General features: G+C 43.8%; 1 protein-coding gene across 3 annotated transcripts in view; it reads right to left on the bottom strand.

Annotated features, from left to right (window-relative positions):
• The window catches only part of HSPBAP1 (HSPB1 associated protein 1), an 832,376-nt gene that overhangs the window by 338,392 nt on the left and 478,961 nt on the right, over positions 1–15,023 (bottom strand). For all 3 annotated transcript variants that reach the window (XM_069224670.1, XM_069224671.1, XM_069224672.1), the window contains one exon: positions 3,321–3,492. In XM_069224670.1, coding sequence (XP_069080771.1) covers positions 3,321–3,492 — 172 coding nt within the window. The remainder of the gene's footprint in view (positions 1–3,320; positions 3,493–15,023) is intronic.

The following is a 15,023-nucleotide window of genomic DNA, read 5'->3' as shown; positions in this document are numbered from 1 at the left end:
AATTCCTGTGAATGATGATTTTACAGTCGGTTTTCAGACGCCCCATTGTAAGATTATGAGGGTCTCTCTGATGTATTGTCAGAGTTGAAGAGGGAGTTGAGGGTCTTTTTCCATATTTTTTTGGGGGTGAGAAGTGCCTTATGAAGACTCATGGTAAGTCTTTTTATGGCTTTTTCTGCGTGCCTTCCAGAGAGCCTGGCGCAACGTCTCCCTCTGACCTCTCCTGTGAGGTGAAGGAACCCTCACTGTCCTCATTATTAGTGACAGATTTAAGATTTTATAATCACAGCCAGTAATAGCCTCATCTCTCAGAACGTGAGAGTTTTTGAGGAAAAGGTTAGACATATTTATGTAGTCATTTACCTTGTTTACTGCTACTTCAACATATTAGTGCCAGAATTAGAGAAATGAAACAGGAAATATAATCTTGGATGATCCAAAAAAAGAAGTAAAAGCTGAAGAACTGAGCAGAGCTCAGGGAGACTCACTTCACACGGCGTGTGGTAGAAAATCTGAGGGACTCAGACTCTGTTGGGAGTGTTCTAGAGGGTGCTGTCGCCTGACTGGTTATAGTTCAAGTTTGGTCCTTTTTTGAAAAAGGACATGGCTAGGTTATTAAACTGACCTTTTCATTGCCATTATAGCCTATGATAGTGATATATGTACTGCTTTATTGAATTACCGGGGGCTCCCATCTCGACGACGGAGAATGATTCAAGCATGTGAATCTATGAAAGATCCAATTCTGGAGAAAGGACAATTCACACTTTATAAATCTGAACAATAAACTCCATGCAAGCTCATTGCAGCACTTTTAAAATTCCAGGACGAGAAGGCATTTCAATCATTTAATTCAAATTCATGAAAATTAAAATTTCCTCTAAATAAAGTTATGTCCTAGTGTATGCCCTAATTATGTCTTGATCATTTTTAAACGTCTGTGAAGGAAACATTTCAGGAACATTTTGCACTTTAATCTCTGCAATTCCAGTACAATTACTTCAATTGGAACTCAGTTTGATCTGAGTCTTTGTTCAGGCCTCTGCCAAAGAAATTCATTAGGGGTATGCATTGCTCCATGCTCCTAATTCACCTTTGAGGTCACTCATTTAGGAAGATCCTACTCAAGATTCCAGCAATATGATATGATCTTAAAGAGAAATTTTAACAGAGTGTTGGAGTGTTTTGAGTACAATATGGGATGTTCAGTGTATGGTCGCCTGAACATTGACTATTTTATAGGTCCCAGTCTGTGCGGTTAAGCCACTCACTGCATATTAGGCATGGTACATTGCTGAATTTGTATAACTCAATAGTTTGATATTTTTTTTGACCCGGTACAGCTGTATCTTTCCTTTCGATTTGCTCACAGTGTGATGCGACTTATGTGCCTGCCAAAAGGGAACATTTCTTTCAATACTGATATTGGGAAATGAAGCAACAACTCTCAAACATCTCCTCTCTGAGCTCTTTGTCAAAAAGACACTCAACATATGTTCCAGCATTAACAGAGGGTAGATTAAGATATTTAACTTCAATAAAACAGATCTAACACAGACACATCAAGACCTGATGCACTTGTTTAGTAACCATACTAACGAAACGATTTGCTTTAAAATATATACATTTCAAAAAAAAAATTTAATGTATTTTAAAGGAAAAATACTTATATGTAAAATAGAGTTGTTTTTGCCTTTTGTCGTTGAAGATTGTATACCTCAGATGAAGTCAAAATCAATTATAAAATAAAACCTGAAACGTACACAATGCATGTGGGCGAATTGTGCGGGATACCCGACAGTGTGCGCCCTTTCTCCTTTTGTGACTAGCTCCGTTGAATTATTAGACAGACGAGATCATTGGCATGTACCTCCGCTTCTGGGAGTGGAACAGAAACCTGGGAAGACTGTGAGCAGCATTGCCAGCATTCTCAAACATAAATTGTTACTCTCTACTTAAGAAGGACAAATAGCCCGGAACACGTGTCTAGAAATACACAGCACTGGCAGCACCAGTTTGCAATCATCAGAACGCAATGTGGGTAGCGCTGTACCCAACCTCCAGTGCAGCCCAACCCCACTGCACATAGTCACTTGTCAGGCATGGTAGAATTTAGCCCACAGGTCTTGGATTGCACCCAGGTCCAGCTCCCAACTCACGAGCACCTAAGGCACACTTCACAGGACAATGCACAGTGGAGGTTGGGGAATACAAAATGACCACCACTGTTCACATCCACGAAGGTGGAGGTTGATCTGTAGCTCACAAGAATAATTGGGAATATGTTTTTTTTTAAACATTTTGAGCGGCAGGCTCTTCTCCTTTTGAACCCTCATTGTGCTTTTAAACGTGAGGGGATGTACCTCCCTTTTTTCAGGACACAGGCTTCAGTTCTTGGCATTATGTAATGGCCACTGCAATATGTTTTCCTGTTTTGACTCGCCAATTAAGAGTCAAGAATCTCTTACGTATCTGTGGTCTTGCAAGGAATAAAAAGGGAAGACTCCCTAAAACAATCGGTTCTCTTCATTATTTCAAATTTTGGCGTCCCAAATAACCATTGGAGCTACAATTGCAAAGCATCCACAAATTAATAGTCGAAATATACATTAATTCCAACGAAAACGAAACCCTTCTTTAACGCAAATATCTCAAAATCTACTGAATGCATTTATACCAACACACAAAGTCACCATCCAAGTAAAGCTCTGGTTTCATGCCATTTAATTCCATTCAGCTGCTTTTACTGCCGAGGTGATCCAAAATTCCTTTGAGAGTTTGAATGGCAAAAACAACTACTGGTTCCCCTCTGGTAGCTCCCCCACACATTCTCCCACTTTCCAGATGGGTCTGAACAAGACCTGGCATGGCAATATTTACCCATATGAACCACGTGAGGGCGAAACTTCATGCAAATTTGGCAAATGACTAAAATTTTAAGCAAACCAAAAATACTTCTCAATCGAACCATAACTTAACCATAAAGATACCCTCAGTACTGCCCTCTGTGTAATTAAATCACACATACACAGTAGTCCATGGGGGTGTCATCGATGTCCATCTTTAAGTTGAAGAAAAACATACAGAGAGAAAAGTACAACATGGAATAGAAAACCAGCAATCAAAAGAAAACTTGTTATGGAGGCTGTGTCTAATTAATGTAACAGGCATTCCCAACAAAAAACCCCAACCTGTCACAGACAGCATGATCTTATACCTTTAAGGATCTCAAACAGAGCACTCTAAAAAACGTACAATTTAGATCAATTTTGTGAGGTATCTGAACCAGGATACTATCGGGCAAGCACTGTCTACTGTACCTCTCCAGGTTGAAGGGTGACCACATGGGCTTGTACATTCCTAAATTGAGGAAAGGACTTCCAATCCGGGTTGACCACATTGACTTTGCTGAATATACTTGATTCTTCATATGGGATTCTTGTAGGATACATGAAAGGAGTATCTTCCGGAGGAAACATAAACCATTGTTTCCTACAATAAAGTGATAAAACATTACATACTTTACAAACATTTCATCTCCGCTTTTTTGCACGTCATGTGTCATGCACGATTGTCATTCATTGACTTTTAATATGACCCTGAACTATGTTCTTTTATTGTGTTTAATATTCTTATTACATTTTACTATTATAGAAGCAGTTCATGAATACCTAAAATATAGTTAAGATGACCTGCAAAAATTTCAATCCAAATTTGTAAAATTGATTTAAAAAAAAGTAAATATATTAATAGCAGCGTGATAAAATGCAATTTACAGATAAATGGAGAAGACAACAAATATAGGGAAAGGAGGCAGGGAAGAAGATATGGGCACGGAGCGAAATTACACACCAAACGTCTGCATAAACAAAATCAATCCAACTTTAAAAAAGTATATTTGATAGTTTGAGCTCCAATGAATATTCAACAAAAATCTGGCTGATATTTATTGGCAGGATGCAATCTTCAGGTTTTAGGCCCAGAAGCCTTGCCATACTTACCTGTAATAGCAGGGCTTTATGATGTCCGCCTTTAAGAGGGCCTCAATGACTAAGGTCCTGGCTATTTTGATCTGTTTTAATATAAAAACAATGTCCAACCAATTTAAAGAAAACCATGAGCAAATCAGGTAAGATATTTAGTATATCACAATCAGTGTTGAATGAAAGAGGTGTGACCTGACACAAGATGTGGTAGGACCATGCTTGGCAAAGCTCCGACCTTCAGCCCAATCCTCAAACGATCCTGATGGTACAGGAACTCTGATTGTTGGGCAACTGTATGGCGTGCTTGCCCCTGGCATGAAGACAGTGGATCCTGCCTCACATTGGTTGCGACTTGCAGACCAGGAGAACAAAACAGCGATGGATGAGTGGCAACAGCAGTGCTGATGGGGCTTCCTATGAGCATCAAGAGGGAGGAGCAAACAGACTCCGACCAGCAGCCTGCTGAGGGCATGGGCTTGCCACATGGAGCTGCCACTGAAAACCAGTCTGTAGATAGAGGTGCGAGTCTATGGCCAGCCACTGGTGAGTGACAAGGTTGGTCTGGCAAACTGTTAAACAATAATAAGACTACAATCTAACCCTTAACAGTAACCACTGCACACCAACACTGGGCCAATGAAAGCGCTTTACAGGTTGCGCCTTGAGAGGGTCAATTCTCTCCTCTACAGACCCAACAATTCCATTGTCTGACAAACTGACATGGTGGTGCAGCGTTACGGTGACCAGTTCTGGTGGCAGAGGAAACAAGCTCAGTTGCGCCCATCTCCAGGCATGATGGCAGAAGCTCTGCATGGTGGCATGTAGAATCAGCCTCTCCAACTGAGAGAAGGTCCTCTCTGAACCAGAACTGAAGTAGAGAAACACAAGGCGAGTCTCAGAAGGTCTACAGACAACACCCCTGTCAGCCTATTGGTACTCAGAATAACCTTATGCCTGGTCTTGGCACAGCTTCCACAGTGCCCCTGGGGATCAAAGGTATGGGGAAATGCATAGTGTAGTGGAAAAATACATGTAAACCAAAACGCTTCCCCCAGGGATGTTTGCAACAGAAACTGGAGGGCATAGAACTGCGAGCAACATGCATTTTCACACCTACTAAAGACATCCACCTGAGGGGGTGACATCCTAGGGAAAAGATAGTATGTACCACCTCAGGGTTGAGATACAGCAACTGGTCTCTGAGATGATTCCGACTCAGGCTGTTCGCTCTCATATTCAGGGAGTCTGCTGCATAATTGGCGACCTGCCTGATCTGGTTCAAATGATCCCATTCCCACAGCTGAATACTTCTCAGAAGAGAAGATAAGAACCTACACCACTCTGCTAGTTCACATACCACATTGCGGTTATGTTGTCCATCAGAATCCGAATATATCGTCTGTGAAGGAAGGGTAGAAAAGCTTTTAGGACCAGGGGAATTATCTTCAGTTTGAGCATGTTGATGCGTACTGCTTGCTCCTCAGGAGACCAGGGTCCTCTGATCTCAAACTACTCCTTACGGATACCTGACCTATGATGAAGGCATCAACACCACTGTGGCCACTTCCTGTAGGATAGATTTACCTCTACTGAGCACCATTGGAAATCCATTGTGGTTTGTGAGAGGATCCTGATGATGTCCACCAGGTCGCCACATGGTGGAACCATTGAGGATGAAGGCAACACTGCGAGTCCTCATACATCAGCATGAATGGATGACTAGTAGTATGCAGGGAGCCATCAGACCCAACAGGCAGAGAAATTTCAGGACTGGACTCTGAGCTTCCTCCTGCCTCTTGAGACATCAGAATCATATCCTGAATGTCCTGGGGGGGGAGGAAGGCTTCTACAAGATGTTATGACTAGTCCTATCCATATGAACAGGAGTTGGACAGCAAAGATGAAGCGGTGTATTGGTGGTTTGACACTAGCTGTGCCGAGCCTGCATGAGCAGCCATTTGTTCAAGTATGGAAATATGAAGGAGGAGAGTATCGGCATCCCAGGTGGTTCCAGAAGGAGGAAGAAGAGGGCTGCCACACCTGTCTGCCTTTAGATTTGGTGCATCCTCGGTGCTGCCAAACAAACTGGTTGGGCTGAGAGGGTTGGCACTGGAGAAAGTTAAGACCTTTAGCGTAACCATGAAACTTGCTATATTGTCAATGGAAGACTCAAGCCGGAGACACCCAACTCAAAAAAATGCACTGTAGCTCGCCCTCTCAATGGTCACATCAGTGCTGTCGCCAAAGAGGAAAGCCCATCACGTCCATTAAGTTTGCTTGGACATCATCCAAAAAGCAGCCAGGGATTCCTCCTGACTGCCACAGAAGACTCAACGACCCTGGCCATTTAATCTAAGGTTTCCAGAACGACTCTAAGTTCTTCTTGGTCACACACTGTCCGTCACTGACTACTTTTGTAAAGTTCTCTCAGGTGGTCTGGGAGGCTTGACACCACCATTTACACTCTTTTTGGTGTTTTATTTGTCTTTTCCTTCTATACTCAGAGGCTGTAACCCCTCCACCTCAGGGCAGTCCCAACGAGAACTCGTCCCAGAGGTTACTGACACTACCTCCACCAGTTGCTTTTTCTCTTAGAGTGGCGCTAGCATTCAACTCAGGCCCTTAAGCCTGATCTGCTTTAAAATGAGGCTCCTACCCTGTTCCCTCAAGGGAAAAGAAGAGGCAGGGGAGGGCGTTAATTTCTCCACTCAAACAATCATGTAGTATGAAACAACCTGCGTCTGGCCGCTCAGGAAAGGCGCTTTTTCCTAGCCTGCAAATAGTATATGTGCAGCGCCACGAGCTGAATGACATACAGGTATCTTTTGGACCACTGATTGCCTGTTGTAAAAACCCTGTGTCTGTTATAGACAGTGGTTAATATTGTTACTGAGTTTAACCCTTTCTGGAATGTGTTATGGTCTATTAACTTTCGTTGAATAATTGCCTAATGACATCCATGATCCCACTAACAAAACATTTTTTGTGACCCGATGTCACAGATCTATTAAGGACGTGTTATTTACTGTCAAATTATGGTGTAAAACAATTTGAGTGATGCCAAAGTCATCAGAAGTTGGGTGACCCTATTTCGGTCGGTGGGCGCCAGCCGAGCTAAACAAATTTCGGTCTGCCTACCCTACCCATTAATAACCTCTTTAAAAGAGGAAGGAGGCCGAGATACGAGAAACTGCTTTTTAATCTGAACCCTATGGCTAAACACTATGCTTCTAAATATTATTTTCCCCTGTCGAGAAAGTCTAATGAAATCTTAACCGTCTGGGCCCTTGCAACTGCATAGCTTGCTGAGATTCCTGCCGGTCAATCAGTGCTTGCTAATGACGATGATGAATGGCCTAAATAAATCTGGCTCCAGTATGCCTGCTTTAGATGAAAGGCCCTGCTAGGCAAAGCCCTGTTGTGTCTTCAACTGACAGAATACATAAAAAAAAAATCCCCATCTCTCATCCCTTATCCATTACCCATTATTCCTCGTCCCTCACTTTCTGATCCAACAGCCCTAATCCATCATACATCACCACCATCCACCATTCTCCATCCATCACTCCTCATCCAATATCGTTCATTCTGTATCCCTCATCACCATCCGTCGTCCCTCATCCACCGTTCCTCGCCCATAACCCATCATTTCGTATCCATCACATCTCATACTTCACCAGTCATTCATCATCTCTCATCCATCTCATCATTCATCTTTCTTTACCCCTTGTTCCTTGCTCCTCATGTCATTCTTCACTCCTCATTCTTACATCTCTAGAGATGAATGAAAGTGCTTATATTATTAGTTGCGCCGAGAATACACAAGTGTTCGATATTAGAAATGATTTGCATAAACGCCACAGTGATTAATCGGTTTACTTTGTTATTTACAAATGTTTTCATAACATGCTTTTAGAATGAGAGGTGTACGTAGTTTACAATACGGAGTGTTTGAAAGCCCATAAATTAACATTTAAAAAAACATACTGAACTGAAAACAAACGTGTCTGCTGTACAGCTTTATCATGTACCCTTTCTTTTCAATCCTTCCTTGCTTGTAAGTAAAACCAATAAAGCATTTTTAACCCCGAAGAGGTGTTCTGAACGTTTTAAGATATTAATAGGGGCGGCTACTCAATTAGGGCAGAGAAGTGTCTCCCCCGCCAGCAGCAACAGATGCAAACCTTTTACCAAAAAATTTAAACAAACTGTTTATTATTGTTTTTTTAGTAAAAGGGGCGGGGCCACAGGAGTGATGAGCACTGAAGGGGAGTGCACAGCACTTCCTCTCAGTGCACATGTATGTTTGGCCAGCCGTCTCAGGCTGGCCAAATACACATGCACAGTAGGCTCTCTCCAGTCCAGCAACACAGTTGCCAGGCTGGGGAGGGCTTGCACAGGCTCCCAGTCTGCCTGGGAGCACCTTGGATAGGTGCTCCCAGGCAATCCTTGGCCGCAGGGCAGGCCGGGAGCCTATGCCTGCAGCCAGCAGAGGAGCAGATGGAGTGGAGCGGGGTGGCGATGGAGGTGTTATTTTTTTTATATTTAATGTAATTTTTTTTACCTCCCCCAACGTGCGCTGCCCTGCCCCTTCCGCTCACTGAGAGCTGCTACGGAATAGTACTGCTGCATATGTAAGATATAAGCTTCCAGAAGCACAAGTATATGTTTATTCATTTTGGAATAAGAAATGAAGTGCTATACGGTGCAAAGTTCTCTCGGTATCCGATATTCCCACACCAAGACATTGTTTGTGTGTCAAATTTGTTCCACTAAGATCTCATCTCCTGACTGTACAGGATTTGCAAAATATTTTATTTGCTGTCTGGGTGTATGTTATGAAATCACTGCATCAAAATAAATAATATAAAGCACGTCTTCCACTTTCCTGATTATTCAAATAATTTCCAGCAAGGAATGCTTGCCTATGTTGGACATAAAATAGTCCCTTTCGCTCATCACCAGTGGAGGTAGAAAAGTGGAGGAGGTGCGAGGAATGATGATTTCCTAAGAAGAACAGCTAAGCGTCCATTTTAAGGCATCATTGTTCTCCACTGTATTTATCAGTATTTAAGTGAAAAGGAGGGCTGAGCAATGAAGGGAGAAGAACGAGGGATGTGGAGTGAGTGTTGTGGAGTGATACATGATGGATGATGTGGGCTGGATAAGGGATAAGTAATGATGGATCAGAGGCGAAGGATAAGCAATTTGGAATAATGGCTAAGGGATGATGTATGTGGTGGAAGTGATGAGGAATGATAAAAGATAAATGATGGATGTGGATTTGCGGATGACAGAATGATGTAAGTGGGATCTGGGGTCGAGAATGAGAAATGATAGATGAGAAATGAGGCATGATGGATGAGAGATGGGGATGTTGGGTTAGGAATGCCAGCTTAAGATGAGTAATGATGGATGAGGGGTGAAGGGTGATGAAAGTCTAAGAACGGTCATGGAGGAGATTAATAGATATGCGATAAGGATATTCTAAAATGAATGATGTACTAATAAACAAGTTATGCACCTTTGGTAATGCTCCTTCTAGTGGATAGTCTAACTAGCTGCAAGTTCCCCACCTTTAAATATTCCCAGGTGCAAGCCTGGATCTGGAAACTTTTATACAGCAGTGCCTCCACACGTGGGAAGATGATACCATGCAGATCCATGCAGATTTTGTTCAGTCCGAAATTGAGAAACTGAGCCACATATAAGCACAGTCTTGTGCACTATCAGTTATTTTCTTGACTCTGTCAGCACCCCCGGACATGGAGCACAAAAACTAATGAGTACTAGTATGCAGATCTCCACCTTGAGATCTTTTTAGGCAAAAAGAGATCACTTCTCAGAACGGGGGGTGAGAGAGGCAATGAGAAAGCTGCAGTTAGATAGAGTATCCATTAGTAAGAGCACTATTGAAGGTAAGAAACTAATTCTCCTGATGGATACTTCTAACCATAGATTCCTCATCCTCAAAATAGATACCAAAGCAGTACCTTCCAAGGAGTGCGGTCTGGGGAATGGGTTCAGACCAAAGAGTCCTGCATGGTCAAAAATGGTAAAATGCCCTTCCTGTGGGACTGGCCTTCAGAACAGTAAAGCTTTGTGAACATGTGTTTGGCCGCTCATGTTGCACCTCAGATGTCAAGAACAGGAACTCCATCTGACAAGGTGGAAGGAGTCTTGGCCCTCCAGTAATGATCCCTCACTCCTTTCAAAGGTTGCTTCTTGGTCAATGCATAGCAGATCGTGACCCAGAGAACTGACCACCTTCACAAAGTTCTTTTCTGAACTACCTTGCCTTTTAATGCCCAGAAAAGCAGGCTCTTTTGAGGTAGACCTGATGGAGTCTCTCTTCCTCTTTCGAGGGATGAGACAGAGCAAAGAACATTGTAAGGGTGGATTGCCCAACATGAAAACAAGTAATTACTTCTGGCAAAGAGACCCCATTGGTCCTCAACATCAGTTTGTCTGGGGAAAAAAGGTTAGAATAGGGTGGTTGCACTGAGAGAGCCTGAAGCTCACCCACGCGAAGCAACCGCGACAAGAAACACAGAAGACACAATGAGCCGCTGTGCATCAGTTCAAATGGAGTACACAAGAGGAAAGTCAGGAGCAAATTCAGATCCCATTGCGTTATCACAAAAGGTTTAAGGGGAAAAGTGTAAACGTTTGAGAAATCTCATTGTGGAAGGGCATGGGAGGATATGTAAACGCAGAGGCCGGATGGGATTCAGAATGGTGGTATTTATTTGTGTAATTGGTATGAGGAAACAGCAATTGTAAGGATGTTTATGATGGATCCACTAGTACTGGTCTTCCTTTTGGTTTTTCAGGGTCTTCCGTCCAGATGCGCCACCTAGGATTCTCAAAGAAAGAGAAACAGCATTAGGCATGATAACAGGAGAAATATCTCTGTCCATTTTATTTGTCACCAAACCTGTTGTGTGTTTTATATTATATATAAATAAATAAATATGTATATACACATATATATATGGGTGTGTGTGTGTGTGTGTGTCTCTCTATATAAAGAGTATGGTCCTTTTATAGAATAGGGTCATGCTAGCCACAAGAAGAGAAAAGAATAAGACAAGAGCATGCAAATAATGAGCTTCAGAAAAGCCCTCTGGGCAAGGTTCCTTTTAGGTTCCTCTCCACTCCCCCATTCTCACTTCTCCCCTGTTGGTGGGTCACAGGGTTTCCGCCATGCATCCGGTTAAACTCACCATGTGTCAAGGATTACCCTTTTAACAGGATCAGAGATGTCATGCTCCTTGAAACACAAGAGCTGGCCTATTAGCGCTAAGTCAAGTCCTTGTTAATTAGCTTGATATAGTAAACAACAAAAGAAAAGAAGAAAAAAAAACTTGTGACACCAATCCTCACCGTGACCTCCCCAACCCCCAAATACACAAGCGCCCTTCCTTTCAAGACTCACACACTATGCCGGAATTCTGATTTGCGGCAGCTCTCCAGTGTCTTCCGTGGGTGTGTTCCACTGGGCTCCAGGAGTCAGACGCTTCCCTCTGGCACGTCTGCTTCAGACAGGATCCTTCCAACTCTTGTCTCGCTTCCTAGAGCCACTCCTTTCCCGATCTCCTCCTTGCCTCCCTCCTGTTTAGCTGTGGTGTTCTTTTTTCCTCCTTCACTCTTGCAGGATTGGTCCTGGTTGTCGGAAGCTCCGCTCTGCTGTTCGAAAATATGGTAGACTGTTGTTGGTGTTGTTTATTTCTGTGTTTTTCCTGCTTTAATCTCTTCTCTTTTAATACTGCAGGAGTTCCTGAGGTATCATGCAAAGTAAGTAGGGGGGCTTCGGACCCGTTTCACACTTATCACAACAGGTGATATAAACATGGATGGCTTTCTGGGAGACGCAAAAAGGCCAAAACAGCCAGCAAATAAACCTTAATGATGCCCACTGCTAGTCACTGTTGGGCCAAGGACACAACCAACAATAAGACAGCAAACAGTTTGTCTTGTAACATGTTCATGATGTGGACACCATACTAGATCACAAATCTGTTCCAGCGCCTGGCAAAAACAGATTTTGAAGAGGGGCAGCATGCAGCCAGGATAACCACCACAATCTCAGAAAGGAGGCTGAAGACAGTCAATGTTTGATGCTCAGTTGTAGATTGTGCAGGCCCATGCTGCTGCAAACCTGATCCTCCCAAAGCAAAGCCTGATCGGGAGACATATGCTCATGCCCATAAGTTTCAGGTACCACAATCTCCTGGCCGAAGCCAGCACCACTAGTTTGACTGGGGCTTGGTTGTTCATAAGCATCTTTAGAATCTGATACAGAACAATATGGCTCCAAAGAAATGGAGCCTCTGCAAAGGAGTCATGTAGTCTGTGAACCACAACAATGTAAAGAGGATCCCCATCGTGTAGAGGTGGTCTATGACTGACTTGCTGGGCCAGTCTTCAACATCCAGACATCGTGGTAGTGGAAGGCTAGTATTCTAAACCTCCAAAGATGGGTAGCTACCACCACCATCATTTTCGTGAAAACCTGGGGACAATGATAAGGCTGAAGGGAAACATAGCAAACCGAAAAGTCTCCTACCCAGTTGGCCAGATCAAGGGCAGACAGAACTTGGGCCAGCATTATCATCTTGAATTTGCCTTTCTCTCAAAGGCATTCAGAGGGCTGAGATAAAAACAAATAAGATGAATGTCTCTGTCCTCTGGCATGGGGAACTAGCAGAGTAACAACCAGTCACTATTTCCGATATCAGTACCCTCGCTAATGCACTTTTGGACAAGAGAGACTGCACATCCTGCAACCAAATGACCAGGTGCCCCTCTGCTACCACTCTCATGTAGGTGCAAGACTCACTGGATTGGAAAGGAATGTAAAAGCAAAGCCCCATTTAAGGGTCTGGAGGACCCTTCTGTTGGATGTAATGTTTTGCCACCATTGGAGAAAGTGTTGAATTCAGCCTCCCACAGTCCGATTGTGTGCCACTAAGGGTACACTAAAGCCAAAGGGACTGGGGTAATTGCTGTTTGTGGCAACCTGGACATGGTCTGTCTGAACTCTGACCTGAAAGAACTGAGGTGCCTACGACGTGAAGAGGTACCTGGAGATGCTGTACACCAATGCTCCACAGTATCCTCGAAAGATACAAAATTGTTATGGAAACTCCCTGGAAGATACTGAACAGCCCAAGGAACGCACTGTGGCTCAGCTCTCTTAAAAGCATTTCAGGCCCAAATCTGCCTTCTCACAAAACAGGCGAGACTAGTCAAAAGCTTATTCATAAGAGACACGTGGACATCCCAAGATAATACCATAGATATCATTAAAGTGTGACGACAGAGCACCTCACTGGTGAAGATTGCCAAACCCAAACAATTAGTTGTACCCAGGCCAGACCTAATGATATTCTTGGCCACATCATGAATGCTTTGAGCCAGGGAGGCCTGCAAGTTCATCTTCATCTCCATAGAATGAAGTTGCAGGACCAAAATCTCAACTGCATGTGTAATCACCACAGCAAAAGGAGCCTTTCTGCTGCTAGTGGTTTGGTGGGGTAGGGAGGGATGTTGGGGGGATGGGGAGAGATCAAACCAGTATCATTGAAAGTATCCAGCCTATTTTCCTCCTGTCAGTCCATGTAGAGATTGTCATCCTCAATAAGAAGGGAACAAGTCATCCATGAAGGCTGGCTAATTCTGATCAGGATCAGAGCCAAAACGTCGGTCGAGCACCTGAGGGTGACTTCGTTGCAGAGGAATTGTTCGATCTGAATCCGGTTGTATGGAGAATACGTGCATAAAATTGAATTCGAGTGTGACATTGGTCAAAACTGATATGAGTTTGGCTCTGAGTCGGACACCACTGCTGCACTGGCGATTGCACTGTAGTGATCAGCTCAGATTTTGGCTTCATAATAGATGTCAGCACTGAAGGCAGTGCAAAACCCAATGCATAACAAAGGCACAGACTGTGCCAAGGTCAATCTGCTGGTGGAACGTCAATGGAGGCCCTGTGGATCCTTGGACCTAAAGGTAGCCCAAAGGGAACCATTCGGGTGCTAAAGACCCGCAACATGGTTTCCCTAAAGGCCTGGATTTGTTGCAGTATTGTTAATGATATCAGGGAACTCGGGGTACATCAAGAACAACTGTGAAATTTGCTCCTCAGTGGATAAGGAGTTGATGCCTGTGATACTTTTCTGGAGATGGAGAGCGGCTGGATAGAGATTAATCCCATATTGCCACCTTGTGTTTCCTCTCCGACATCAAGTTTGTCTCACCAGAAGACTTTAACAGTGACAATGATCTGTCGCAGGAAGAACCCCAGGATCAGGGGCGAGTCTGAGCTCTTGACTTCGACTGAGAGTGGGACTTGCACAGTTTCTACCAGTGTTTAGCGATGTACAGTTTGCTTCATGTTCCTGGTTCACTTTGATGTATGAGGGCACACTCCTAGCATGACAGTTTTGCGTAGAGCCCAAACATAGAAGAATGGCTATATCAAATGTTTTCAACTTGTGCGCTCTTTGTTAACCTGCGTATTTGCAAGTGTATGTGTCTTCTGGCCTTTTGCCGGTCTCTCCCTAACCAATGTCCATGTCTGATTATCCAGGATTCTCGAGGGCTCTGTTCAGATTTCCCACCCACAATGTCATTGTCCATGCCAAAGTCTCCCAGCACCAGTGTTCTTGTCAATCCACCAAGTGCTCAAGGCTCCCAGCACCAGTGTCTATGTGTGTTCGTGGTTCCACTGTCTCGGTTTTCCAGCTCCATCACTAATGGCTAGGTGTCTCTGTCTTCCTGCGTCAATGTTTATGTCTCCTGGTCCCAGTGGCTGGGTCTCCTGCTTCAGTGTATGCATCCCCCAACCCCAGTGTTCAAGTCTCTCTGAAGCAATGTCTATGTCGGCATCTCCTGGTCCCATTCTCTGCTTTTTTCAGCACGAGAGTCTGATTCTCCCAGCCCCAGGGTCTATGTATCTGGGTTCAAGTGACTGGGTCTCTGGGCCCTAGTGGTTGGGCCTCAAGGTCCCAGTGGCGAGACTTCTAGTCT

Source organism: Pleurodeles waltl, chromosome 3_1 (assembly GCF_031143425.1).
Source record: "Pleurodeles waltl isolate 20211129_DDA chromosome 3_1, aPleWal1.hap1.20221129, whole genome shotgun sequence".
Classification (NCBI taxonomy): domain Eukaryota; kingdom Metazoa; phylum Chordata; class Amphibia; order Caudata; family Salamandridae; genus Pleurodeles; species Pleurodeles waltl.
Note: the sequence above shows the minus strand (reverse complement) of the source record. Positions and strands in the feature narration are given on the sequence as shown.